Raw genomic sequence first — 26,494 nt, 5'->3', positions numbered from 1 at the left:
GTCCCCGCCCGCCATGACTTGCGTCCTCATGGCGAGAAACGGCGACCGCAGTCCCAGGGAAACCAACAGGGTAGCCGCTAATGGTGTACTTCTTAGACCTCCTTGTGATGACAATGAGGAAAAGTTCCACACCCGGAAACAGAAGTAACTGAGGTGTTGTCCAGAAGGTTTATCAGTACCTATGGTACCTACCTAGGTACGATGTGAACACTGGGGACCTTTCCGGTAGTGTACACGAGCTGTTAAGACGGTAAGGTGGGTACCAAAGGTGGGGTGAATGAACGAGTATCTTAAGTACCTGTTTGGGCATGACAAACCGTACATTGTATACGAGCAACCCCCGAGGCCGAATGAAATACCCAGGGAGAATTGAGAACCTGAGAAGGGGAGATGTGCCAAGACGGTAAAAGACACAGGTTGGAATCCACGAGATCCTGGCCAATTCGTCGCATTCAACACTCTGGTAGTAGCGTAGTAGTAGTAGGCATTGGTTATCTCATTCATTCAAGCTGTGCGGTTGCTTCGAGGACATCCGTCGATGTTGTCCTCCCAGTCGTCATGATCCTCTCTGCCATCCCATTCGATATGCGAGCATCCAGTCCATTGAAAGCCAACTCCGAAACGCCAGAATATTGCAGCGCGTGCGCCGGTAGGGGGTTTTTGTAGTGAGTATAATGCAATCAGGAAGCCCGTCCAGACAGCGTCGACATGTAAATATTGTGCGAGCGTACGTCCAAAAGCTTTCCTGGGGTGGCGGCCGGCGGTGTGCCACCAGTGGTGCCGGTGGGGAGATTCCCAAGTGGTTACTGTGGCAGACGTAGCCTCATGTCGCTCACCCTCCTACGGGCGAGACCAACAATCTTGTCGATTAGTTTATTATTGGCATCGAGCTCGGCAACGTTATCGCTCCCGCCGATACTGACGCCGTTGACCATGACATTGGGCACGGTCGTCAGGCCCGTCTTCTCGCCCAGGTAGTCTTGCATCCGACGGCCGAGGGGGTGCTGGTCGAGCTCGACGACGAAGGGGGGCGGCTCGATGGCATACTTGTCCAGCAATACGCCCTTGGCTCGCGTCGAGAATGAGCAATACGTCCTGGAGAAGATGAGGACTGGGAGAAGGGTCGTCAGTCTCGGAAGAAGAAAATAAGAAGCAAGAATCGCAGCAAGACTTGGTGCGAGAATTGCATTGACGGCCCAGAGAAAAGTTGGGAGTGAAGACGCTATGAAATCGGAGAGGCGGAGACTTTGATTCTTCCTTCCTTACCTGGATATTTCCTTATTAAGGCCTTGAGCTCGGCCTCGACGGCAAGCAATTCGTCCGGATCCGGTTCGTCTCCCTTTTGTTCCGATGCCGCGTCATTCCCTCCATCCACCTCTTGATCAGGCCTGTCCTGGTGGGCCGCCGAGTTACCGACCCCGATGACTTCGCTCGGAGGGTCGGGCTTGAGCGGTGCCTTCTTGTTGGCCAGGTCCTTGGCCTTGTCCGCCGCTTCTCGAAGCCGGGTGGCCATGTCGCGGGCCAGCTCATCGTCTTCGGGATCAACGCCTTGGTCGTTGAATCCAGCTGCTATCCCTTCCTGCGCCGGTGGTCTTTTGTTCTCCAATCCGTGGATCGTCTTGCGGTAGAAGTCTTGAATCGTCCCGGCGTCAGGCGTTTGGTGCGGGCGTAGACGAGACGTGACAAAAAGGACGAAGAATACGCCAAACAGGACGCCGACAAGGAGGCTGCGCAGTTGCCTTTGGGAGGGCATTGTGACGGCAAGGCGGTGGTGGGCGAGGACGAGAAGGCCGAGGAGGTGGTGGTGGAAGGAAGGGCTGGGCCCGAGTGGTCCTACACGTCGAGTCGGTCGGATCTGGGGCTCGATCAGATATTAAGTCGATTATTGAAGAGTCGGGAGGAAGGTGACAGCATCGCCAGGGAGATTTGAAGTCGTGTGTGGAAAAGTACTCAGTATCTCTATTGTCGTCTGGGCACGGAAGACCCAGAAAGGCGGGGCCACTGAAGTTTTTCTGACAGCTTATGCAGAAGGAAGCTGGTAATGCTGTAACGCGTGTTTGACAATCTTTCTGACTATCATGGACAACGATGCATCCTAAGGGTATGAGAAAGAGGAGAGAAGAGGAAGTGTCGGAGATGGTTCCCACAAACCGCGAAGCATGGACAGCGTTCTGGAATGCTCCGAGTCACGTCTCCTGGATGGCCTCTTGCAGCTACTGTCGATCAGATTGCTGGGACTGGCCTTGATTGGCGGTCCAGCTGGTCACGTGAGAAGTTTAGGCCAGCTTACGTAGTCTCCAGCCTCTCAGGCGAGTGACGTGCATCCATATTGGTTTTGTCTGCTGTCTAAGGTACGCGTGGACGGCAGTTCAAGGGACTAACGTTTCTCAACCGTCATTATCTTCTTTGTTTAATGCCCCCTTTGTCAAACATTTAATAGCCCATTTCAAGAAAACCGGGAGAGTTTCATCCTCTATCAGTCCAGGACTGCATTACCCAGAAACAGCTACTCAGTACGATTCTTCGGCCCGCGCTTGAAGGCGCGCCTTACACTACAGAGCATGGCGACTTGTCATGCCACGACCATGAAGGGCATCATTGACTGGGGCTTCGCCGCAAAACGCCCGCTCCAAATTGCGTGCAGCCTTCCCGCTCCATCCTTCCCGAGTCCAGAGTGGTGCAGAGAAAAGCCAAGCGCCTTCAAGTCCTTCGGCCACTACTGAGCCAAGTCAGTAACCGCTCGTCGAGCCGGAGCTGAACCATGCTTGGTGAGCCAGGTCGGGTCGGGTCGTGTAACGGCCCCACTTGGACGAGCCGGCCCCCCACCCATCTGCCCTGCCCTCGTCGGCTCCGCTCGGGCCGGGTGGGTTGCTGTTTTCCTGTGTCAGGCATCTGAAAGTCCTTCTGCGCAACAACTGTGTTGTTAATCCTCGGTAACGGCGGCTGGGTAGCAGGCCCCATGAACCAAGGCATTACGGCCCTTATCAAGCTGCAAAGCGCCCTGCTAAGCATTGAATACGCCTGCCTGACCACCCCGCCCATCCCAAAGAACGACTCGTCTAAAAGTGAGACGTTCATGAGGTTGGGGTAGGTTGGTGCAAACTGGAGCAGCGCCCTCGTGGCTGGGCAGCTCATTCAGTGTGCCGAAGAGGAGGAAAGGATAAGGGCCGTGAGCTGTTGGCGGGCGGATAGCATCGGATTCCATTGACCGTCATCTTGACCGTGTTCACAACACAGAAAACCGCACTAGCAGTGTCATTCTCGTCGTTACTGTGGCGGCCCTCGGAGAGCACGCCTCGCTCACTGGGTCCCGACTCAACCGAGAGGGAGCGGTGTTCGCGGCAGGCTTGGCAGAGAGACTGCTTGGCACTCACTTGACTTCCCTAACCCACGACAGCCCCACCCACGCCGCCGGGCCGGAGCCGACCACATGGCCACTCGGCCGAAATCTGCGCCTTGCGCATCCCGTCTTGGTCTTGACACTAACATGGCCCTTCGACAGGAGACCCGACGTTTGACTGTCAGCATAACCGCTCTACGCTACCTGAGAAGCAGAATAAGCAACAAAATACCATGCTCTGCAAAGCATCAAAGCAGCCGGTTTGCATCCGTCGTGGTCTGCGGAGAAAGTCCAACTCCTTTGTGTATTTCAGGGGCTGAGCACCGAATCAAGCCTTGTATCATATAGTACATTGGAAAACGCAGCTACCATCTCCTTCGACAATAATATATTTTACCATACTGAGTTTTTTGTTCTAGGTCTACAGTTAGAGGTATCTGTATTGAACGGAACTATGCACATATTCTTCCCAAAGTGTCCTGTGGCATGTCCTTGAACATCCCACAGTACCGCCGACCGGTTGTTGACAGTCAACAAGGAAATCCTCTGCTATCCCCCTCAGGCTTACTTCTCGTTTTAAGAATCAGCACACGTGCTGGAAGTAGTTGTTGTCAAGCCTGCAGGTGCATGGCATGGTCTTTACCATGTGCCGCTGCCATGATCCTCCCAATACGATGCCCCCTGATGCCGGCAGTGATTCCTGACACAATAGAAATAGGCCTCTCTGTGGTTGCTCATGGGGGAATCGATCCAGTAGCGCCCAGAGGAACGAACGAAGTTGCCATGGCAGTCCCTCTCCTGCCTGAGAGCTTGGTACCGCTGGTGAGGTTGGGAGTGCCAAACACAAACCTCGTCACCGCCTTCCCCAGCGCAGTTCATGACAGAGGAATGTTCCTTCGTGATCGAAACACTGTAGCCTCCCGAGATCCAGGTGCCACCGTTGAGGGTGATACCGGCAGAGTGCGAGACGGAAACAGCCTGACCGAAACCGTTCTCGCAGCCGCCATTGGTGCAACGGAGGTTGGGCTATACAAGTTTTTGTTAGTGGAAGCGTTCCTGGGGGATTGGGAGCTATATAGGCGTGCTTTAGTGCAAGGAAGAGAGGGGGGCGGCATACTCCGACTTGTTTCTTCCGAGATCTCCGGGACGGCGAGCCATTGTTGAATGGATGAGTCCATGGCGCTGGCCAGCATCTGGGCCTGATATGGGGGGCGGCGGCGGTGTCGGTGGCGGTGTCGTTGTCGAAACCATCCCCCGATTCCTCAATCTCCGGCATCTCGGGCTCGTACAGGGGCTCGGCCTCGTCTTCCTCAATCTCTACACCCACAACGGCGGACGCGAAACCTTCTTCCTCGAGGCCGGAGAAACACTCGGCAGCACCCTCACGGGCCACTGGAGAAGGGAGAGCTGCGTCTGGCACGGCAGGAACAAGGCATTCGACCACCACGTGGAGCGGGTTGTACTTCTGGTAGCACGAGATGCCGCCCGACACGTCCGGGTCAAAGTCCAGAGTGTAGTTGGCGCCTCCGAACGACAGCACGCCGTTTCCAGAGTCGTCGCTGAGCTCGACGGAGAGCTCGGAACCTTGGAGAGCGAGCGGTCCGTGGCATGAATGGCCGTACAGGGTGGATTTGTCGGGAGACCAGACGCTGAGGCCTGTGGTGCCGGAGGGAATGTGCTCCTCGAAAATAACATGGAACGTTGCGCTGACCGAGTCGCGCGCAACCGAAGCCCTGGTTGCCAGCCCGAGGCGAGCGGCGGAAAGGAAAAGAAGAGCCGTCAACACCATCATGTGCAGGTTGCTCAGAAGTTAGGAAAGGGTGAGAATCCGTTGATGGTGGGAGGAGGAAGAGGACCGGAGATGCAGGATGAAGTGAGGTCCCAGATGAGCGTGTAGTCAGGAGCGGGATCCTATATATACATGCGTCCGTAGTCGGCCAAGTAGACGCAAGCCGGATAAGGTGTCCCATCTCCCTCCTTGTTTTCATCGCCTCCCTCGGGCTCCTTGCAGGATCTGCCAAGGCTCGTGAAGCTTCGCAACGATTGCCCAAAGTGCAACATTTCAACTCTTCGGCTACAGTCTTCAGCATCTTTTCCGGGCCTGGGCTTTGACTTTGACAAGGGATGCTTACTCTTACACATGGTCCACCGAACGAGACATACCACGATGATCCTGTGCGTGGGGCCCGGCTCACTCGCACTGAAATTTCGTCGACATCACATGCTCCCATATGGGCCTAAAGGAGACCTTGAGCCGGGCAGGGCGCAGCAATTCTATGGGTCTTCTTGCGGTTCACATGGGTGACTTGGGCGAAAATGGGCGCCTGGTTGAGATTATGCTGCGTCTTGTCACTGCTGTGCCGTGCTGCTACATGCTATGCCAAGCCGTGCTGTTATAAAGAAAGTGCTGTGCCGTGCATATGCAGGAGGGGTCCTCGACCGCAACCTTACTACAGCATTCATCCTGCTATGCCCAAGTTGTTGCTGTGCCCCAGTTTGCCCCAGTTCCTGCTGTGCCGCAGAGGCCAGGGGCAAATAGCCCCCACGATCACGGCTCGCCATCCGCGCCCCATGCATGTGTCCTTCCTACGCCTCATGTCTAGTGGGGACACATCCGAATAGTCACAGTCTATGATCTTGGTGCACGCGACACTATAAAGGGGTGATACAGTCTCGTAGCCTCCTCCACCCATTCTACCTGCCTCTCACCAACGTGTTCCTCCCCTTTTCTTTACATCCGTTGTATATATATTCCACTCTGCTACCGTCCCCCCCGACAAGTCTCTCCATCATGAAGATTTCTTCGCTTCTTTTCCTCATGTCCTTGGCCGTTGCCTCGGTCGACGCCGGGGGCTACACCAGGTCTTGCGACTCATGCACTACGCGGAATAGCGGTAGATCCAACGCGAGTCCCATCCTGGAGTGCTGCTGCGGCAATGGCGCGGGCAGCTGCCATCGGACGTCTTTGGATCTGAACCGATGCATCGCCAACGCGCGCGGCGTCATGAGTCCACGTAACAAGTGAGTGACCAACATTTGGGTCCAAAGCAAGGGCATCCTCTCAATCACCTAACCCAAAGCCGCGGCATGTTGAAATTCTCAATACTTACCATGATTTTTTGTTCCTTTAGTGGCAACCTTGGCGGGTCTTGTCATTGGTATAGGTACCTCGACGGTTACCGCCTCGAAGCCAGGTGTGGTGACGGTAGTGGAGGACACAGGTTCACGGACGTCAACCTCGGTATGGTTTCTACTTTTCTCTCTCCTTCTTTTTCTTCGCCCTCTTTGCCACGATGCGCGAAACTTGGAGAGCGGAAGACAGACTGACGGTAGGAAAACAATCGAGCAGACGCCATCATCACAAACAGGCTTGGAAGACTCGAGTGCTATGGCCATATGGGCTCTTGAAAGACAAACACCACACCGCCAGTATTGTGGGGTCGTAGTGTCATAACAGGATAGATCGATGCTGCAAGGCTGGCTCCGTCGACGGTCGAGGGGCCGCAGAGAACTTCCTCGATGAATCGTGTACATGGGCAGATAGAAGGACGTTCAGACTTCGTCGGAGGGCCACCGCCAAGGTAGTCACTGCCTACCTAGGCACAGCTGCACCCTATTGTATCCGTAGCGTAGTACAATAGACAGCGAATGTCGTACTCGGCAGCACGGCTGCGTTCTTTCCCCATGTGCACGGAAAAGAGGGAATGACGTGACTAAGCGAGAGGTTAAGGTGAGGATGTCGTGTTGCTCGTGCACTCTGAGAAATGTAGTGGCTAATCGTGATGTTGATATTCTGCTGTGATCTGCTAAAGGGAAAACTCTGCTCCGTGCCTCTGGATGTGAAATGCCCGTCTAGTAACCTTTGATTAGGTCACGTGACCCTCCCAACAATGCAGTGACACCACACCACGGAGTACCGTATCCGCTATCCGTACCGTAAAACAGCGATTGTGGATCCATCGTTCGCCCCGCTGTGGCGCCGCAAAACGTGGCTCAACCCCGCATTCGATCCCAGTTCACATGAACCGGCACCATGAACTTGGAATCATGCAAGATCCAATGGATGTTACTGTATGAATGGCAAGCCATTCCCTAGGATCAGGGCCATCATAACGGGCAAGCCGAAGCATCCAACTAGATATAACTCTCGAGGCCATGGTCCCTGTCTTTTAAACAACCCTCGGATAAATTCGTTCCCGCCTGGCCCGAACCCAGTTGCTTTCTCCTCTCCATCATCGTCATCCGACTACGGTACCCAGGCCCCTTTCGACGCGGCAACAGCAGTGGGTCCATTCTCTTCCTCGGCCGGAGGACGGGAGGGAAAGTAGGCCGTCTTTTTAATATCCGTGTGGTGAGGTCCGTGGTTCTGGTGGTGTGTTTCGGGGCGGTGGCGGTGACGGAGGCTTTTGAAGACGTGATGGTGTTGATGGTGTTTCGCAGGGATCGGTGTGGAAGGGGCAGCCACGCCAAAAACGGCAAAGACAATGAGGGTAAAGAAAGAGAAAACGATGGTCAGCTCCATTTTTCTTTTTTTCTGTCTTTTCCCTCCTTTGGTTGTTTTGAAGGTTTAGAGAAAAGATAAATAAATAGTCACGTCTTATAGCAGTGACGGTTCTAGGTGTATATATCCCTGGAGTAGAAATTGAACACCAATTCAATTGTAATCATGTCGATGGATCCCGGAAATTAGGAATCTCTCTGAAGATAGAAAAAACCAACTACCTTAAATCTTCAGACCATCCTCCTCCGTCTGCCGCCTTGGAAAACAAGATCGTCATCGGGACGCGAAGCCCCAGCCCATAATCAAAATGCCATTGGCGCCATCTGGAGTGGCCCAAGTCATCACCTGCAAGCCGTGGAGTTTGATAAAGCGACCTGTGGTTATCCCAGTAATCAACACCCATAATCGTGACAATCCGGATGCTTCTTCCAACCACAATCAGGATTGTAAGAGTGTTCATCTCTTACACGGAATGCCGGCGAACCTGTCGGTCACTCGGTGAGGAACACTCCTTTCCCGATTGAGACTTCGAGCCATCGGTGATAGGTCAGTTCTGGGAGTCGTTCCCCACCCACCAACCTCCCCCAACAAGTCCCCCTGGTCACCCATCTCGGCCTGCGTTCCCGACCGACCTACCATTGCATCGCTTGCTATCAGTGTATCGAGATCTGGATTTAATGGTGGCACCCATCTACAAGAACACCTTGCTGTGCATATTCGTGTCATCATATGTTCCACGTTTTTGCCCTAGTTTCACCAGCTATCTAGCCAGCAATTCTCATTTCCCGTACTTCTTCCACAAGGTGCAATTGCAGTCGACACGAGGTAAATCGGCACGGGAAAAGAGGATGGTCGAGAAGAGCATAACCAAGTATGGCTTGTTGCCACAGCCTCCCTCCCTTCATAACTTAAACAGGACACAAAGTAACAACCGGAACATACGCCAGGCGCAGCAGAGAACGCTTCTCAATTGGCTATGGTGAAGATGCAAAGTAAACTCCCACCGCTTATGCTCCAACCTCTAATAATATCAGGTGGCATCCGCTATCCTAGGTAGCCAGACTCCTGCCCAGACCACGAGCACACAATATAAGAAGATCACAGGAACGAAATAAAAGAAACGCAGAAAATATAAAAGCCAGACCAATGTGGAAAGTTGTCCGTCTTGTCATAACCGTCGTACCAGAACACCTTTGCCTTCTCTTCTCGGAACCAGAATCCGTTATATATTTTTTTTCGTTCCTCCAGACTCGGACCATAGTTTCCTTGTGTGCAGAGGCATGCGCTTATAGAAATAGAAATAAAAACAATAAAACCGACAATGCCGCCTGTGTCGTGTCGGTGTTCATTACAATTGCATGCGTGTAAGCCCAAGGAAAATCCCATGCCGAAGGTCGAGTAAGTGTACATAGAAGATGGTAGAGGAATGAGGGAGACGTTGTCGTCTTGAACGCCGCGGAATGTCTGCTGGCAACGGATGCGGTCCCCATTGCGTCTCAGGGAAAGCGTCGGAATCATTGACCCGTCACATGACCTGGCATGCCGCGTGTGAAAGCTTCGCCAAGGAAAAGACCTCCTTTCCTTCAGACGACCATGAGCAAAGTCATAGACGCTTGAGCCCCATCCCCTCCGTGCCGAGTATCGGAACCTCGACCTCGCTTAGGCCCAATATGCCCTCCTCCCTCCTTCGATCGACGAAAGCATTACACTCGGCAACAATCACGTTCCATTCGGCTAGAGCCCGCCCCGAATAAATGGCATTCTTGGCGTAGAACCCGGTCGGTCGAACAGCCAGAAGCAACGTATCCACCGTCGACCGACCACTGTCCGCATCGCCAGCAGGGGCGCTGTCTTTCGTAGCGCGGGACGGCGCAGACGATGGTGTCGCACTGTCGTCACTCCCCCTCGTCTCCTTGGTCAAGACACTGGTATCGCAGTCGAGCGGCTCGTTCAAGGAGCGAGTGAAGCTCGGCGAGAAGGAAAGCTGGGGCGGGGTTTCGGTGCTGGCGCGGTGAGAGGTGGGGGTGCGGGTGGGCGAGGAGAGCGGGCTGGCGTTCCTCGCCTCGCTGATCAGGCCACCCTCTCGAAGGCCCGAAACGCGACGTGTCGGTGCCGGTATGCGTGGCGCGGGAGGCGGCGGGTCGCTGCCGCTCCTGGAGCGGGCATTTACCCATGCCTGAGCCATCCGCGGGAGTCTGGGTCGAACAAGAGTCCACTGGCGCAGCTGGTTAGGCTGCGTGACTTGAACGCCAAGGGTGAACTTGAAGACGTATTGCGGCTCGGAGTAGACGGGCGCAGACCCGGTTGAGCTACCATCTGATGTGGCCGAGGAAGGCGGCTTTGGCGGAGGCAAAGGAGCCGACGAGGGGGGATAACGGCCCAGCGAATTGCCCGAATTCGTGCCCGCCTGCTCAACATTACTTTCCAACAACCCTCTGGAGGCAGGCGTGTCGCCCGCCGACGAGCCGCTTGTAAGGGAGAGGACCTTGCCCAGTAGAGACCAGCGTCTTTTGGCATCCGACGGAGGGCTGGGGTTCGTCCCGGTACCAAAGAGTCCAGAAAGCGACGGGTCGGAGGCGTGAAGTGGTTGTAGAAAGGAATCAAAATTCATGAACAAGCCCGCCTGATGAGGCTGTACTTCGGTGCGGATGATCATGAACTTTTTACCAGGGGTAGGGAGACAGGGTGCCGTCGAAGGGGGGAATTTTCCCGCCTGCTCTGCCGTTTCCTTCATGTAGAGATAGTGGGCCCAAGTGGATTTGAGGCGGGTTGCGACTGTGAGGAAGATCTTACTGTGTAGCGGTATTTGGGTTAGCAAAAGAATATTCAATCAATCGCTTCCAGCCCCAAGGACGGCAAAGGCCTGCCGCAATTCAAAATATGCCACTTACGCATCGACCTCGTTTGCACTGCCAGTGTCCCGACAGACCCGCCAGCATAAAAGGCGCATGAAGTAGGCCCTCACCAGGGGATTCCAATGGTTGAAGTAATCGTTGAAGTTCTTCTCCTCTAGCAGCCATTCGAGGCACACCTTTTGCTTCCGACGGGGATCGGCTGCCATGGCATCCCAGGTGGCGAAGACAAAGGAGAAAAGCCGGACTTCCATGGACGAGTTAAGTGTGCCAAGCATCTTCTTGCAGACGTCAAACCAGAAGGACCAGTCGATGTAGGTGACATTCGGACGACCATCAGCATCCTCAAACTGATCGTAGGCGACGAGGGCCTCCTCCAGAAAATCGCACAACACACAGCAAGCGCCAATGTCAAAGAGGGAGATTCTGACTGTCGCGGCGCGCAACACAGCCATGAAAGCCTCGGCAAACGTGTGTCGGGCACCATGCACATGAGGTGAGTCCTCGGCGAGGAAGTCTTTGAGTAACGCGACGAGTCGGTTCTGGGACGTGGTCATATCGGGCCGGGCGCCGGTTACCGCGCCAAGAGGCATGAAGGTGTCGACCCCGTATGCAGAGTCGTACGAAGGCGCGGTCGGCATGAGCCCCCCTTCGTCCATTGGGCGGTGAATGGTCCAGTCGAGAGCGGACAGTAGCTGGGCATGGACGAGAGCAAAGGCAGGCGACCTGGTTTTCTCGACGAGCGGCAGGCCGGGCGGCGTGAATTCATCAGAAAGGATGTGGAAATACTTGCAAAAGACGAAGAACAAATCCGTGTCACGGCCCACCCATCTCATCAGCCAGGGCCCGTACCATCTAATCCTCGCGGCCGCCATGGAAAGCTTCGGTTCCACTCTGAGCCGGTCCAGCATGGTCTTGGTATCAGTCCACCCCAGCATGCCCAGGGTCGGCGGGAATAGCGCGACAATATCCTCGCTTTCTCCGGTATCCTTCTCGGGCAGCCCAAATTCTCGGGCGACGCGACGCATGAGGTCGGGGGTCAGACGCCATGCCCGCACGAGCATCTCTGCGACGCCCGGGGCGAAGAAGAAAGCGTAGGCACAGGTCTTTCCGCTGAAATCCACCAGGCTCAAAGGCGCATGACGCTGGCCCATTCTCCGAACCACAATATCCATTTGCCTCAAAAGGTTTGCAGTGAACATGGCTCTGACGTTGTGTTCCGCCGAGGTCACGGCCAAGCCGGCTTGGTTAGAGTCGTTGGAGCCGGAAGACAACGACCGTGGTCTGGTCCGAACGCGCTCATTCGGCGATCTATCCGCCAAAGGCATCATGTACGAGGCGCCCCGCCTCCATTCCGGGCGCATCATGACGGCGATGATAATGTTGAGAAGAACCGGGCGGTCCGCCCCTGGTAGTGGCTGATGGCCAGAACCGTCGAGCATCTCCAGCAGACCCTTCCACCACCTGTCGAGTACATTGGCGCGATACTCGACATGCTCGGGCAAGAGGGACTTGGTATTGGAGGTATGGTTGGTGTGGGCACGAAGGAAGGGCAGCAAAGCCGCGCGCACGAGTTCCATGCGTTGGATCATGTCTCGACTGGAGAACTTGCCGGACTCGGAATCCAGGGCCTTAAACGGCTTCCAGAGGGGGTCTCGGCAAGGGGCCATGTCCGCACAGGAGTCATCTGCCGAGGTGGTGCTGCCATCGACGAAGGAAGCCGTCTTCAGGGTACCCTGGTGCTCAATGGTGAAAGTGGTGACGGGTAGTGCAAGGCTAGTCGCGGAAGAGGAACAGCTCGTGTCAGAATCGTTACTTATGCTATTGTTGCTAGAGCTATTCCTGCTGTAACTCAACTTGACGAGAGCGCTTTGGGGACGGGACCTCATCTTAGTAAAGTAGGAGCTCGCCCGGTTGAGAGTTCGGGAAGTCCCTTTCGAGTCATCTGCTGGCCGTGGAATGTCTGGGTCCCCGACAGTGAGGGGTCGTGAGAGAAAACTTCGCTTCGCCGAACTCTTTGCGGAGCTGAGGGGTTTTGCATCAAACTTGGAGGCGGGCTTTTCGCCCGCCGAACCTACACGACTGCTTTGGGGTAGAGGTGGCCTTTGGGAAATCAAAGACATTCGTGCAGGATCAGAATCCTCCTTCGCGCTCACCGTCCCTACGTCGACCTCCCGCACCAGCCCAGAATCGCTTCCTGTTGCCAACATGAGACCATCGGTTGTTGTCCTTTCGGTTCCTGATTGCGTACTTGGGCGGTCCAGGAGGTACTCTTGCAGGCTCGAGGCCGATTTGGAGGTGGGAAGCCATGACTTGGGCCGCTCCACGAGAGAATACCTCCTAGCCCTCTTTTCCGGCCTCTCCAAGTCCGCCTGGGCCGGCTTTACGGCGACGGTGACACCGATCTTGGCCTCGGATGATGGGGAATCAGGTTTTTGGGCGTCGAAGAGCAATTTGGCGTCAAACCCCGGGGTCGAGTCGAACGAGGGAACCTCGAAAAAAGATAAGCCGGTTGTGTCTGACCGGTCCGAAGTCGGATCGCTCTGGAGATTCGCAAGGTCGGGAGAGGAGTAGGACCGAGAAAACGCGGGAGTCGAATCAAGACCGACGGCCGGAGCCATCGTCAGAGTTGGGCCGCTCATTTCATGGCCGGCAAATTCGTGACAGGCTCGAGGCAGGGCAAGCGATTGGGCAAGGCTCGTGGGCGGGTAAAGGCGCGTTGCTGCAGACAGTCGCGATCGGGCAATTGGCGTCCCAAAGGCGGTACCCAGGTCTTACAGACCGCCGGTACCGGGAAAAGGGTATGTGCAATCCGTTCAAAATCCCCTCGCTGCCGTCACAAACATCGGACAACACTGCGTGTCTCTCTGGCCGGCAGAATGAAGGAAAGTCACAGGGGATCTGATCAAGGTAGACGATGCGTATTGCCCAGCGATCCGTCGTGGAAGTCGGTTTGTCGTCGTAATGGAGGCCTACAGTCCCTCAGGCAAGCGGTCCCAGTTTGATATTAGAGCGAGCTACAGATGTCGAAGCGGGCGCACAGGATGGGCCCGAGTAGCACAAGGGTTGCGACTCGACTGGACTCGGGCTCGACGAAAAGACTGACGCGAGAATGGACGTGGAACGACGAGGGAGGTTGATGGAGCGAAGGGATGGGCGGGGGATTGGAAAACCGCCTATCCACGATTCTCCCGACGACAGGTGTGTGAGAGAGGGTGAGAATGAGAAGAAGAGAATGGAAAAAGGAAAAAAGAAAAAAGAAAAATGCCAGGTTTGTTTCCAGAGACAGCAACTGTGGTGAAGGAGGGAAGGAAGGAAGGACCCTCGAGACAGGGATCTGGTCTTGTCGAGCGACGAGGTGCGCGACTGGGATTGAGCGGCCCTCCGTGTACGTTGTATGTACATGTATGTACAGCGTAAGTACCTCGTAACTTGGCGGCTTGATTTGCCCACCACACCACCTGTTCAAGGGGCTTCCAGTGAGACAGATACCTGAATCCGGCACTAATGCCCCCAAGATGCACGCACAGCCGCTATACCAGGTGCAGTACCAATACATAATGCGCCAATGCCGGCCCACACCAACGGCGCTGACCGGCGGAGACGAGGAACTGGAAATCTCATACGAAGTGCAAAGTGAACAAACAGCAATGGACGACTCCCCACCCTAAAAAAGTCCGTCTCGTCTGTCTTGATGAGGTACCTACCTAGGTACCTACCCGGGTTGGGTGGGGTGTAGGTCAGAGCTTGAACAGAGGATTTTGCTCTGACCAGAGCCAGGTCAGAGGTACAACTGTCAACATGAAGTTCTAAGACTGTCGACAGTCTGACCAGTCATCGGGCTCTGACCTATAAACCCCCAAACCCGGGTAGGTAGGTACGAATCAATACGATGCAGTGCGTGCACGATGTGTTTATTAGCGCCTTGGCAGTCCCCTTGTAGATTCCTATAGCTTAATGACGTGGAGTATAGGTAATTAAGGCGTTTTCGGTTCTTGATTGCTGGTGTATTCAGGCCCTGAAAGGCCTTGAAATCTTATATCTTTTCTTTATATCTTCTTTTATTCTTCTATTTATACGTCGTACCGCTCTATTCCATGACTTCTGTCCACGGTGCTGTACCGGGTACCGTAAATACTATCCTCACCCTAGAATTATACCATTCCAGTGACCAGACACAAGTATCGACTTACTGTCACTGTCTTGACGTGTACCCTCTATCAGTCACTTACGCCCGTGGGCGATTGTTCAGGACCTTCTCCTTGTTGACCAGCATAGATAGCAAGGTGTTTTCGAAATGATTAAGGATAACCATAATATCCATATCCTGGGCAATGGCTTGTCGTAAGAGAGAGACTGCGTGCGATGGGGAGCTGCGTCCCTGTCGAATTGGTTGTCGTCGTCGGTGTTGATGTCGTTGTCGTTGTTGATGGTCGTCGTTGATGTCGTCGTTGATGTCGTCGTCGGTGTCGTCGATGTTGCGGCCGGTGTTGCGGTCGCTGAAGCGGTCGATGTAGGCTTGGATCATGGCCGCGGTTGCCTTTTTCTGAGCCAGAGAATCATTGGGAAAGAAAAGAAGTTCCACAACAATGTTCGTAAGGCGACCAAGAGGAGAAAATCCCAGGTCCTCCAAGAATTTTACAGCATGACGGAGCGGTTTGAACTGGTTGACTAGCTCGATGAGTAACCCATCAATGATGATTTTCGTTTCTAAAACGGATGCCCGACCCGTCAGGACAGGCCTATCCGCGATGTGCTGCGTGGGGGCTGGCGCCTCATAACCAAGGCAGACGGTCTCGGTGGGGATCGGTTCGTCGGTGTAGTAAGCTGGCAGGTTCCCGGCCTCCTCGGCGTCCTCGTCCTCGTCGCCGCCTATATGGGTGCCGGGGAGACCGCGGTGCTTAGCGACACGCGTACCGTCCATAGCATTGTCGATTATATCTTTATATTGTATGTTGATGGGCTTGGTTGAAGAGAGGCCGATGAGGGTAGTGAGAGCAATGGCAGCAGCGAAGATCTTCATTTTTTTCAATGGTATTGGGAGGGAGAATGTAAGAAATCAAGTGTGCTGCACCGGATGATGAAGCGAGGTGTGCCATCGAAGAGTATCTGGAAGCAGTACCGGTCAAGCTTCCTGGTACGATGCAGGATTTATGTCCGTCCATTGCAGTGCGGACAAGTAATGCTCGCCTTTGCCACCCATCTACATGTCTTACTAGGCCCAGTCAAAGGGAGAAGATCAGGGTGGTCGTGGCATCAGTGCTGCAGCCCACGTACGCACAGGGAGTGGAAGAAAATATGGTGGTGGGACTAAAGGGAAGCAGGCAAAACGGAAAAAGAAACAGAAGGATAAAGTGAACACATTGAAGCAGAAAGATCTTGCCCTAGCACGACAGGTAATTGGGAGGTTCTCCGTACCAGGTAAGACATTGTATGGCATTGCATGGCAACAGCCTCGCATTGGTTTTGAGTTGATTCAATTGAATCAACCGAATCAATTGAATCAACCGAGTCAATTGAATCAACCGAGTCAATTGAATTAATAGAGTTAATTGAGTTAATAGATCTACTGTTAATTTTGTGTACGAAGTACGCTGTTTACGTATAACGTATACGATACTCGCAGCCTGGCGCTAGCTACGTCCCGGAGGTACAACGTATATACTAGGTAGCCGACCATTGTATTTAGCTGGGAGGATACCCGAGAGATACTTGAGAATATCCATTATGTTATGACTCGATGATATACCGGGACCTTACGCCCAGAGTCCAATACCTATTCTAAAAGGGCAAGGCCTACCAGGCAGGGTTCTCCGGGATACCGGTACTCCAGTTTCGCGGCAGGAGTCACCGCCGCCCTCCTTCCCAAAGTCATATTTTGAAATTCCATGCGAAATATACTGACGAATACAATTGTACAGACAGGCCACTTGAACAATTTGCTAAACTGGTGAACTGAGACCACGTGAGTTCCCGTTTGTGGCCTACCCTCGCGCAAAAAATGTCCCGCGACGCCATCAATCGTTGGATCCAAGAAGTTGAAGGAGCAAAGAGACACCAAAAATTTCAGTTGAACGAAATGGTCCCGAAGAAGAAAGAGGGTGCTACGCAACGAATCACCCGTTCGCAGACGAAACGTTACGGAGACGACCTTTTAATGAATGCGCCCCCGTCAAAGAAAATACTATTGCCAACGGCGACGGCCACGAGCAAACAACCGACAAGCACCGCGGATCATATATCCGAGTTGGAATCTGCCGGCATTACTTTCATGCCCCTCAACCCAGAGCTCCTTCCCCCAGATTCCCATTCCCTGTATACTTCTACTTCGGAGATCTCTGACGGTTTTAAGACGATCCCCATCACTGTCCGCGTATGTCCATCATACCCTAACCCTGTTTGTCGCACAGGCTGTTCTCTCTGGCCGCCGTCTTCTACCGGCGAAGGGAGGGACGCGCAAGGCTGGCATAATCAGGGAGAAAGTAATATGCGGTACTAATCTATGGACTCTCCTCTCCAGGCCCATGTATCTACCACGCTCGATCCCGTCCATGACTCTCAAATCCTCGGCGATTACCATCTTTCCAGCGAGACCGCTTTACGAGAACTAGACCTATTGAGGGACGTTGTGGACGAGGCCCTCCGGTGCGAGTATGAGATGGCACACGAGGCAGACTGGAACTGCACTGTGCAGTCACCGCTCTTCAGTATAGCGTTTAAAAACCTCACCGCCACAAAGATTCGGGCCCGCAACATGTACGTATCTGTCAAGTGTCTTTACATCATGAAACCCATTACCTCTGAGCACGTTTTACCACCGCTTTGATTTTTTGAGGGACTAATTCAATCTTCCACCTTTCCTTTACTGCTTTTCTCTACTAGTCTTGACTGCATCAATAGTCTAACCCATTCTGAATTAGCAACAGCGCCACCATCGTTCCCGAGTACGTTCCATGTAATCTCCAGACCGGCGAACCACTCCAGTCACAAAATGTAGATTTCTGCCTTGCGCTCGAGCCGGAGGAGGCCATGAGACTTTTTGTCGACAGGCAAGACCTCCGCACCATCAATCAAACCGTTTACAATCCCTTGAAAAAAAGACTCATCGCTGTGAGTATTGAGACCAAATCGCTGGCCAAGCACACGACTGGAATGTCACAGCTCGCAATTTGGACATACGCGTGGTTTGCAAGAGTCACGCAGCTTGCACCTAACGCCCACATTCCGACTCTACCGCTTTTACGAATAGACGGCCATGAGTGGCATATTATGTGGGCGTGGAAGCATAGCGAAGACCCCTTGCGTATGACCCTGACATCGGAGCGTAGCTTTGGCCATACGAGGAACCTTCTCGGTGTATATCGGATCTTAGCTATGCTGAGGCGGCTGGCCAAGTGGGCGGAGGAGGTATTCCAGCCGTGGGCGGCGGAGACTTTTAAGTAGTGGTTAAATATAAGCATGGCGATGGCCATGGCCAATACCTTGCTAGCCCGTCCTTGCAAAAGCTGCCCCTTTGGACTCGCACCAGCTTCTGACCGGTGCATAAAAGCTTTCCTTTTAGCGCCGACGTCGCAAGGATGTCCCAAAGAGCTTCCTTCCGTACCTAGGGACGCATAAACATGAGCGCGTCGGGAGAAGTCTCAACTGAAACATGCTAATTCTACACATCTGCTGATGCCACACGATGCGAGAATGTCGATGCACTAGTGGAGTCACAATGTCCCTGATCGCAACTGACAATTCCTTGGTAATGTCTGCTGCACTCCAATCAATGTCCGATGCGCTCTGGCAAATCTCGTTAGAACACCATGCGGTTCGAAGATGTGAAGGACGCCAGAAAATGGAAAACGGCAGATGCAACAGGTCCTTGCAACGTAAATTCCAGTGCGTCGCCGAGAAGCGACGATATATGTCACTACAGGTAGTGGCGTCGACGGATCCCCGTACAATGATTATAAAACATAGCATGTCATGAGCGTCATGGAAGAAGGAAATGAAAAGGAAAAAGACGTTGAACTAGCATGTCGCCCAATCTTCATGCACCCGAGCTATGAATATAGAGCGCCATAGGTGTTTGGTAATGATTGGGCAGTGTTCCTCTTGGCACGTAGAAAACATCCTTCAGCAAGAAGAGCACGGGAGAGAGCTCATTGCTGTACACACATATGCCGTAAAGATTCCAAGGTACGCATAAATGCGTCCGCATCGTTTTCCTTCCCGTCGTCTTTTGGCCACAGTCCGTCAGCGACACGCTTGTATCTGTAAATCGGCGGTTTAGTCAGCCAACGTCCCGAGGCGGCACTCGCACGCCAATGGAGGGACTAAGTAGACGGACAAGGACTCGGTGTAATCAAGACTGTTTGTTCCACGGGATATGTTGGGAACAAATGTCAAACCGGTGGCCAAAAGGAAAACGGAAGAGACGAATGGTGATGAAGCAGAGTAAGATTTTACCCATGATCAAGTTTGGGAAGGATTTTCTATTCATTCGCTGCGAAGCGCGGCAGAAAGGTGGGTACAATTCTTCTGTTTGATTGGTCTGTTAACCAAAGGCGGTGTGGCGTGTCTCGTACCCTCTAACCCCTGTTTAATTGTGTGTGGTGTACTTGCGGATCCAAATACACCAATAGTATTACGATAATAAGCGGATAGAGTACAAGTAGGTACATCAAAAGAAGGCATTTTCTATATGAAATGCAGGGCTTAGATGTACCGAACAAGGGGGACTAAGTACCCTATTAGTCTAACTTGTAGCTCCTTAACGCGGTATTGACGTAACTGATATCGTCCTTGCCCTCGTCCTTCTTCTCTTTTTGGGACTGCTTGAGGACCGGACAGTTATTTTAGCTGGTATTTCGCTATTCGAACCTGATATTGACTAGGGATTAGAATCGGATCCAGGATGATATACAACGTACGAATAGGTTATGCATTGTATTATATGTATTCAGGTGCTGTTAGTAAAGGTACGCTTCTCGAACCTTTTTGAATTTCCTAAAAGGGTAAACCGCGAAAGTACCTTTAACACAATAAAACAGGGGTTATATGGTATCTTATCGAATACAAAATGACCAAACAAATGCCTGCGTTCCCTTTATGCCTTTGTCAGCGACAACAACGGTAACACGGAGCTCTTCTCAAGCACTGGCATGGCATTGCCGCGGTACGAAGTTCAAAGCGAAACAATGGTCGTTGAGTAAGAAGGGAGACCGACCAGCAGCTAGATCAAGCAAAAAGTCCAGCGATACAAAAGAAGCCACCCATCTCTCAACCGATGACTCTAATGGGGCCGTCTGAGAATGCCAGGCGCAAAAGCTGATCCCATCAAAAATCCATCACGATCGCCGCTCCGAGTGACTCGTAATAAGCCAGTCAGCGGGTTCAGGACCCAAAAGGAAGCTGAACGAGGAAGACAAAATCGACATTGCAGCCACCGACATCTTCGAAGACCAGGTATACGAGGGGAGTGTTGGTATAGAGTATTGCGAATAATCAGCTTGCGATCGAGGGAGACCGCCATCGTATCAGGTGGTACCAGCAGGCAACCATCAGCGCGCCGTAGATCGATTCATAAAGATATGGACGACATCAAGCATCTTTTGTACATTGTAGACGAGGAAAACCAGCCGGAAGACCACGCCCTCTGCGGATACAATCGATCAATGGTGCAAGTCAGCCACGGCACGTTGGAAGAGAACGAGCATAAAGGTGTGTTTCGGTGCGTCATGTTCCTGAGTTCCTAGCCACTTTGGAGAAGAACAAGGCCAATCGGCTCTCGAGATCCCTTGCCCCTCTCTGAGGACACCGACCCCTTCCTTTGGCATTAGCGGCTTGTACCTACGTCTATTCGTTTTCTACCTCATCTTTACAAACGTTGATCGCTCTATTGCCTCTACCGTTCAGTCTTGCGCACTTTTGACGATCCCGTATTCCCGTTCGGCAGGGCGTCACGGACGGTTTCTCTCGTCTTGCCATAGACTGGTTGGTCACGCGCCTCCCGTTCCGAGAGACGCGTCGTTCTCTGCTGCCCGCCGCCCGCGACCATGGACGTCCTCCCCAGAGAGCTTCTCGACGCCATACTACAGCAGTGCATCGATCAAGGGCCCCGAAATGTCGTCCTTGAACTGCGGCTCGTTTGCCGCGCCTTCGATCGCTATCTAAAGCCGCACGCTTTGCGGACGGTTGCTCTCGAATTCAGTCGCCTCAGTGCGGCCAGCGGTCGTCGTCGGCCTGATCCCGATGCTCTCCAGACAATCGGCAAGCATTGCAAAGCCTTGTACATCGACCTGACCGTTCTCCGCGATGAACGTATGTTGCTACCTCTTTGCTATACCCCCCACCCCCCAGATCTGGCTGACACCTCGTCTTCCTTGCCACAGTCGAAGTCGAGTTTCTCTCCACCATTTTCGACGAAATTCCGAGTATGAAGGACTTTATATGGTCCCTCCAGAACCGATACTCCATGAGCGAAACCTCCTTCACAGAAATCGAGTACCGCCGTACCGTCGAAGAGGTCCTCTTCAACTGCCGCTACCTAGAACGCCTCCGCGTCGACCTTCCCTTCCAATTCGTCGACCAGCGCTGCAACGCCGCCACCATGGTCCTGGCCAACACCTTCTCCGCCCTCGCCGGGCGTCTCTCCGAGGAGGATGCCGTCCCCCTGCGCACCCTCGTGCTAGAGAACCTTTCCGATCATACCATAGATAACCTGTGGAGCAACCCCTCCGATGTGTCCAACATTATGCACATCCTTCACCGCCTCGAGAATCTCGTCTTGACCATACGCCGTCCCCGCCACACCTCGTTCCTCTGGCACCTCACCCGCCACGCCGAACATCTCCGCACGCTTTGCCTCGTCGGCAACGATGACGACCGTCGCCCACCGCGCGGCCTCAAGCAGACCAAGGCCTGGCACGTGCCTCTGCTCGAATGGAACGCCCGCTCCCTACCCGAACCCTACCTGACCATACGCAACGGCCGGGACCTTTTCAGCATCCCCCACCTGACGTGCCTGGAGCTCAAGCGCATCGAACTCGGCCCCGACGTCCTTCCCGCCATGGCCCGCGCCTTCGGCCCCACCCTGCGCGAGCTCTACCTCAACGAGGTCTACCTCAAGGCCGAACAAGGCCGCCACGTCAACCCAGACTCCACCGAGGTCCTCTGGGTCGGCCTCCCCAACAAGCGCCCGGGCCCGGAGGACGTGTGGATGGCCATGCAGGTCCGCTCCCGCTGCCCGTCCCTCCGCGTCTGCCGCGCCGCCTTCCTGGGCTACGACCACTTCATCCACGACGACGTCCTGCACCACAACGGCGCCGACGGCCAACCCGCCGCGCCGCCCCTCCGCTTCGCCTCGCCCGAGTTCGACTTCCTCGACCCCAGCGGCCTCGGCCGCAGCGTCGCCCAGCGCTTCGTCGAGGTCGTCCTCGGCATCGCCCAGCCCCGGGCCCCGCCCCCAGACGGCCGGCCCGTTACCTACCTGCCCCCCGACCCGCGGGACGACCGCCTCGTCGACGAGCTCCGCCCCCGACCCGCCGCCTTCCGCGTCGCCGACTACGATGCCAACGCCTACCAGACCGCCGTCCACAACCCCACCAGCCGCTGGCGGCGCAGCATCGACGGGGTGTTTCCCAATTACAACGCCGGCACCCTCGAGGAGCTCCACTACATCGCCGAGACGGCGTCGAAGGGCATGAGCGAGCTTCAGCGATGGCGTAGGCAGGAGCTGGGGCTTGTGGAGAGGGACCTCGTCGACACCATGACGAGTGTGGGCGGTGCGCCGGCGGTCGACGACGATGTGTTCCCGCAGCAACCCGGGGGTTATCTATAAGGCAGACCGGCTGCTTAAGAGGTCGTATATGTCTACTGTCCTCTCTCGCACCTTAATTTTTTCGTCCTTTTTCTTTCGTCCTTGGTTATAATGGGACGGACTTTTCTGGATATCAATGTTTGGGAGGGGTTAGCATAGCGCAGTTATTTTTGGGATATATCATTTACTACGGCACGGTGCAGGAATACCGAGATACCCTTCCTCTCTGTTCATCTCTAGGCTCGCGCAGTTCCTGGCTGATTTGAAGATACGTGCAAACACTCCATCCTCTCCCGGCTCACCATCTCTAAGTAATGAATAATTGGGAAATACAATGGATAAACGCTGACGGTGTGAGATGGTAATGCAAGTTATATGAGGCTCTTTTTTTTCTTTTGCCTCTGGCTGTCGCATCTATGCCAAATGTCCCTCTTCAGCTCTTCCAGCAACTCACGATCCAATGAAAGCCAACTATGAAGACGCAATACGACCACCTGATGTCCCGACCCTCAGCCAAGAAGAGATATACTAAAGGGCGTGAAAGCCCGGGCTCTCTGGTTTGGAAAACGACGGGAGTCCTGCTCGTTATTTTCCCCGCAGCTGTCTCATTCATTAAAAATGCCTGCCCATTCCAATACCCAAGACCATGCAAACCACCAGTGCCAGATCGCCGCTGACACGTTTTCTTTGACCTTCCTCTTTTCCCTCTAGCTATTTTCGTTTTTTTTTTTTCTCTGCATCTCCTTCCCTTTCTAATTGTTTCCGCAGGTCACCGCAGTTCATTTCCCATTGGCCCCATCGACGCCGTTGGACCCGTTGGGCTTGGGCTGCGATGTCCCGGCAACGGCCTTTTCGAGGGCTTGGAGGACATCGCGGGTGAGGTCGTCGGCATCTTCAACGCCGCAGCTGATGCGGACAAGGTCGTCGAAGACGCCGACGGCCTCGCGCTGGTCGCGGGGGATGCCTGCGTGGGTCATGCTGCTGGGGACCTCGACGAGGGATTCGACGCCGCCGAGCGACTCGGCGAGGGTGAAGATGGCGGTGGCCTGGCAGAAGCGCTCGGCGGCATCGTGGCCGCCCTTGACGCGGAAGGAGAGCATGCCGCCGCCCATGGCGTCGCGGTGCTGACGCTTGGCGATTTCCCGGTGCGGGTGGGAGTCGAGGCCGGGGTAGTTGACGCTGATGACGTGCGGGGAGGCCTCGAGGGCGTGTGCGACCGAGGTCGCGTTGCGGGAGGCCTCGCGGGCGCGGAGATGCAGGGTCTTGAGGCCGCGGTGGGCGAGCCAGCAGTCAAAGGCGGAGGGGACGGCGCCGATGGCGTTTTGCAGGAAGCCGAGGCGGTCCTTGAGGTCGTCCGAGTTGAAGGCGGCGACGCCCATGACGACGTCGGAGTGGCCGTTGATGTACTTGGTGACGGAGTGGACGACAATGTCGGCGCCGTGGTCGAGCGGGTTCTGGATGTAGGGGGAGAGGAAGGTGTTGTCGACGACGACCATGATGCCGTGCTTGTGGGCCTGGGTGGCGACGGCGCGGATGTCGACTAGGCGGAGGGTCGGGTTGCTGGGCGACTCGATCCAGACGAGCCGGGTCTGCGGGGTGATGTGCTCGCTGATGTCGACCTCGATCTCGGGCGTGAAGGTGACCTTGACGCCGTGGGCCTTGGCGACCTTGGTGAAGTAGCGGTGGGTGCCGCCATAGACGTCGGAAACGGAGATGACATGGGAGCCGGCGGCTAGGCTCTGGAGGACGACGGCAGTGGTGGCGCTACCCGAGGAGAAGGCGAGGGCGTACTTGGCGTGCTCGAGAGCGGCGACGGCCTGTTCAAAGTTGTCGCGGTTGGGGTTGGATGAGCGGGCATATTCGTACTGGCCGACTGGCTTTCCCACAGCCGACTGGGCAAAGGTGGTGGAGAGGGAGATGGGCGCGATGACGGCGCCCGTGGTCGGGTCGTGAGGGCTACCGGCATGGACAGCCAGAGTACCGAACTTGTGAACAGGTGAAGGCGCCCTCGGAGGGGTCTCAATAGGGTGGTCGGCGGGGATCGTCATGATGGCGAGTGGTGAAGCGTGGAAAGAGCGATAATGATGATTCTGGGGAGTGAGGGGCTAAAAAAGGGAGAAAAGAGGGCGGTGTGGAATATAAGTACTGGTTACTAACGGCGCAAAGGAGATGCCGGTTAGCTACGGTCGGGTTTTGAGGGGCGATCTGCACCAAGTCAGAGCAGACGCGGTAAGGGAGAGACAGAGGGAGTCGGGGATTCAGATGGACGTAAGCTGTATAGGTTGATGCGGGCAGTCTGTCTCTAGGAATATATGGAGGGGTTGAGAAGGGCGGGAGGGTTGCTTGATAATAAGAGGAGTACAAAGAAGAAGTGCAGAGAATGAGTGGCGGAAGCGAGGGCGGAAAGGCGCAAATCCCGGCAAGCAAAGGCGACACTTGCCTCTTTTGAACAAGCATGGAAATCGTCGAAATCAAGTGCCTGGCTCTTGCCTCCTTTGATGCTAGACTGGCGGGTAGTAGGTAATGGGTAGGTAATGGATATGGGTACTTACAGTAGCGTAGGGTCATGTCATGTCAAGATACACCAGACCCCGCAATACCACGGCGTACCTCTCAGTACGAAGTATGTATGTACAACGTAGTGTACATACGACGTAAGGTACCGTATGGAGTTTGTCGTATGGTATCGTATGTTTTCCATCTCCCCCTCTTTGTTTTATCCTTTCTTCCCCTCTCCCTCTCTCTCTATCCTTTATTTACATTATTTCCACTTATTTCATCATCTTTCGGTTTGTTTGCTTCTCCCTTGTCTCATCCTACAAAGTACGTTGTACGTCCGGGTAAATATGTTAGGGACATGGCGTATCACTCGGACGACGTCCGGAGTACAGTGTCCGTAAGTACCTCGGTACTCATATCCGAATCCCTCCGGCCGGGTCGGACTTGGACAGCACGTCCGCTCCGTAAGCAGTAGGACCGCCTCGAGATTCTCGATCACGCAATTCCGTATTCCATGTATAACCCAATGCGACTCGAGCGAATAGCTGTCAGACCCAGATGCCCGTGAAATGTCGTGCTTTTTAGGTTTTGTAATCATGTCGCTAATAGCATCTCCCGCTGTGGCGAGGCCAGTGGTGTGGTCACGTGATATGGACAACGCCCTACGCCAAGGATTGCTCAGGGAATACACACTCCTTGGACCCTAGTGTAGAATGCTACACCCGTGACATTCAGAATGGAACCACCGCATGGAAGTACTTCGGAGAAGAAATGGAATGTGCGCTTGTGGCATTTGTGTACTTTCTTGTACCAGTGCGTTATAAATCGTCCATGACATTCCTTCTTTTCCGTTCCGTTCCTTGCTTTCAAATTCAACCGAGTCCTGACTCGACTTGAAGAATACCGAGTAAGCTGTCTGAGACAGGGCTCATTTGACGAAAAGGATGAATGGGCTCGGCAGTTCTCTCCGTTTTACATCCAATCACTGGTTGCTCTTGCGTTTACATAGTCGGCCACACGTCCATAGTAGGACGACGCAGATGGCGGCCAAGTTTACAGATGTAACGATTCGAGACAACGTGGCCTCCCCCTCACCTACTCATCTGTAACCTGCAAGCTAGAAGGAAAACAAAGTCTCAGTCGAGTGAATATCGGCGCTAATTCGCGGAGAGACCTGTTCCGCAATACATAACAGTCGGCAATGTTCTCGAGTTGGTTGAATCGAGGAGAAACGAGGTCGAGAACTCGGTCGGCGTGCGAGTTGTCCGCCATATTAGCCGCTTAACCCCCTCCCACGGCGCGATCTGCTGTTTTAATAAGGCGACCGGCCGTCCATTGGTCTGCCCCTGCACTTGACGCCGATAACCGGGACCAGAGTTACATACAACGTATGTTGTACGAAGTACGTGCCCATGAGGGTTGGGTTGCTTGGGAAATTGGTGACCCCGGACTATCAAAGCTCCGATTGATGGAACGCCGATAGGTACAACGTCCAG

The 26,494-nt window shown here is 54.3% G+C and overlaps 11 protein-coding genes across 11 annotated transcripts; 4 read left to right on the top strand and 7 right to left on the bottom strand.

Moving 5' to 3' along the window:
* Positions 1 to 803: 803 nt before the first annotated feature.
* On the bottom strand, positions 804 to 1,753 carry ACRALDRAFT_2040915 (uncharacterized protein; the record flags this gene model as incomplete). Its single annotated transcript, XM_071021105.1, has 2 exons — positions 804 to 1,111; positions 1,267 to 1,753. 2 exons carry the CDS (start codon positions 1,751 to 1,753, stop codon positions 804 to 806), a joined length of 795 nt encoding a protein of 264 aa, XP_070877860.1.
* Positions 1,754 to 2,530: 777 nt separating this feature from the next.
* Positions 2,531 to 3,028, bottom strand: ACRALDRAFT_1061930 (uncharacterized protein). The gene has a single exon (XM_071016509.1). It carries the CDS (start codon positions 2,971 to 2,973, stop codon positions 2,701 to 2,703), a length of 273 nt encoding a protein of 90 aa, XP_070877859.1. The 5' UTR covers positions 2,974 to 3,028; the 3' UTR covers positions 2,531 to 2,700.
* Positions 3,029 to 3,247: 219 nt separating this feature from the next.
* On the top strand, positions 3,248 to 3,730 carry ACRALDRAFT_1061929 (uncharacterized protein; the record flags this gene model as incomplete). Its single annotated transcript, XM_071016508.1, has 1 exon — positions 3,248 to 3,730. A coding segment is annotated over exon 1 (173 nt), but the record flags the coding sequence as incomplete, so codon positions are not given.
* A 6-nt stretch (positions 3,731 to 3,736) lies between these two features.
* ACRALDRAFT_1080500 (uncharacterized protein) lies at positions 3,737 to 5,129 on the bottom strand (the record flags this gene model as incomplete). Its single annotated transcript, XM_071019030.1, has 2 exons — positions 3,737 to 4,366; positions 4,458 to 5,129. The coding sequence occupies 2 exons, from the start codon at positions 5,127 to 5,129 to the stop codon at positions 3,980 to 3,982; spliced, it is 1,059 nt and encodes a 352-aa protein (XP_070877857.1). The 3' UTR covers positions 3,737 to 3,979.
* Positions 5,130 to 5,847: 718 nt separating this feature from the next.
* On the top strand, positions 5,848 to 7,136 carry ACRALDRAFT_1075248 (uncharacterized protein). Its single transcript, XM_071018353.1, has 3 exons — positions 5,848 to 6,361; positions 6,472 to 6,581; positions 6,690 to 7,136. The coding sequence occupies exons 1-3, from the start codon at positions 6,132 to 6,134 to the stop codon at positions 6,746 to 6,748; spliced, it is 399 nt and encodes a 132-aa protein (XP_070877856.1). The 5' UTR covers positions 5,848 to 6,131; the 3' UTR covers positions 6,749 to 7,136.
* A 1,617-nt stretch (positions 7,137 to 8,753) lies between these two features.
* On the bottom strand, positions 8,754 to 13,960 carry ACRALDRAFT_1061927 (uncharacterized protein). The gene is made up of 2 exons (XM_071016507.1): positions 10,733 to 13,960; positions 8,754 to 10,633 (listed from the first exon to the last, which is right to left on the bottom strand). The coding sequence occupies exons 1-2, from the start codon at positions 13,312 to 13,314 to the stop codon at positions 9,445 to 9,447; spliced, it is 3,771 nt and encodes a 1,256-aa protein (XP_070877855.1). The 5' UTR covers positions 13,315 to 13,960; the 3' UTR covers positions 8,754 to 9,444.
* A 722-nt stretch (positions 13,961 to 14,682) lies between these two features.
* ACRALDRAFT_1061925 (uncharacterized protein) lies at positions 14,683 to 15,896 on the bottom strand. Its single transcript, XM_071016506.1, has one exon. It carries the CDS (start codon positions 15,714 to 15,716, stop codon positions 14,922 to 14,924), a length of 795 nt encoding a protein of 264 aa, XP_070877854.1. The 5' UTR covers positions 15,717 to 15,896; the 3' UTR covers positions 14,683 to 14,921.
* Positions 15,771 to 18,228, top strand: ACRALDRAFT_207957 (uncharacterized protein; the record flags this gene model as incomplete). The annotated part of the gene is made up of 12 exons (XM_071022363.1): positions 15,771 to 15,783; positions 15,824 to 15,872; positions 15,913 to 15,994; positions 16,066 to 16,107; positions 16,147 to 16,222; positions 16,501 to 16,608; positions 16,654 to 17,066; positions 17,104 to 17,175; positions 17,214 to 17,381; positions 17,433 to 17,464; positions 17,614 to 18,111; positions 18,183 to 18,228. 12 exons carry the CDS (start codon positions 15,771 to 15,773, stop codon positions 18,226 to 18,228), a joined length of 1,599 nt encoding a protein of 532 aa, XP_070877853.1.
* A 22-nt stretch (positions 18,229 to 18,250) lies between these two features.
* ACRALDRAFT_207956 (uncharacterized protein) lies at positions 18,251 to 19,626 on the bottom strand (the record flags this gene model as incomplete). The annotated part of the gene is made up of 10 exons (XM_071022362.1): positions 18,251 to 18,353; positions 18,377 to 18,396; positions 18,428 to 18,709; positions 18,737 to 18,812; positions 18,857 to 18,994; positions 19,051 to 19,216; positions 19,241 to 19,276; positions 19,351 to 19,378; positions 19,468 to 19,515; positions 19,612 to 19,626. The coding sequence occupies 10 exons, from the start codon at positions 19,624 to 19,626 to the stop codon at positions 18,251 to 18,253; spliced, it is 912 nt and encodes a 303-aa protein (XP_070877852.1).
* Positions 19,627 to 20,587: 961 nt separating this feature from the next.
* ACRALDRAFT_1080497 (uncharacterized protein) lies at positions 20,588 to 22,554 on the top strand. Its single transcript, XM_071019029.1, has 2 exons — positions 20,588 to 21,001; positions 21,073 to 22,554. The coding sequence occupies exons 1-2, from the start codon at positions 20,737 to 20,739 to the stop codon at positions 22,518 to 22,520; spliced, it is 1,713 nt and encodes a 570-aa protein (XP_070877851.1). The 5' UTR covers positions 20,588 to 20,736; the 3' UTR covers positions 22,521 to 22,554.
* A 55-nt stretch (positions 22,555 to 22,609) lies between these two features.
* Positions 22,610 to 24,985, bottom strand: ACRALDRAFT_1061922 (uncharacterized protein). Its single transcript, XM_071016505.1, has one exon. It carries the CDS (start codon positions 24,545 to 24,547, stop codon positions 23,279 to 23,281), a length of 1,269 nt encoding a protein of 422 aa, XP_070877850.1. The 5' UTR covers positions 24,548 to 24,985; the 3' UTR covers positions 22,610 to 23,278.
* Positions 24,986 to 26,494: the final 1,509 nt, after the last annotated feature.

This window comes from Sodiomyces alcalophilus (genome assembly GCF_042370955.1).
Source record: "Sodiomyces alcalophilus JCM 7366 unplaced genomic scaffold ACRALscaffold_2, whole genome shotgun sequence".
In the NCBI taxonomy this organism is placed as follows: Eukaryota; Fungi; Ascomycota; class Sordariomycetes; order Glomerellales; family Plectosphaerellaceae; genus Sodiomyces; species Sodiomyces alcalophilus.
This window is presented reverse-complemented; position numbering and strand designations above follow the sequence as displayed.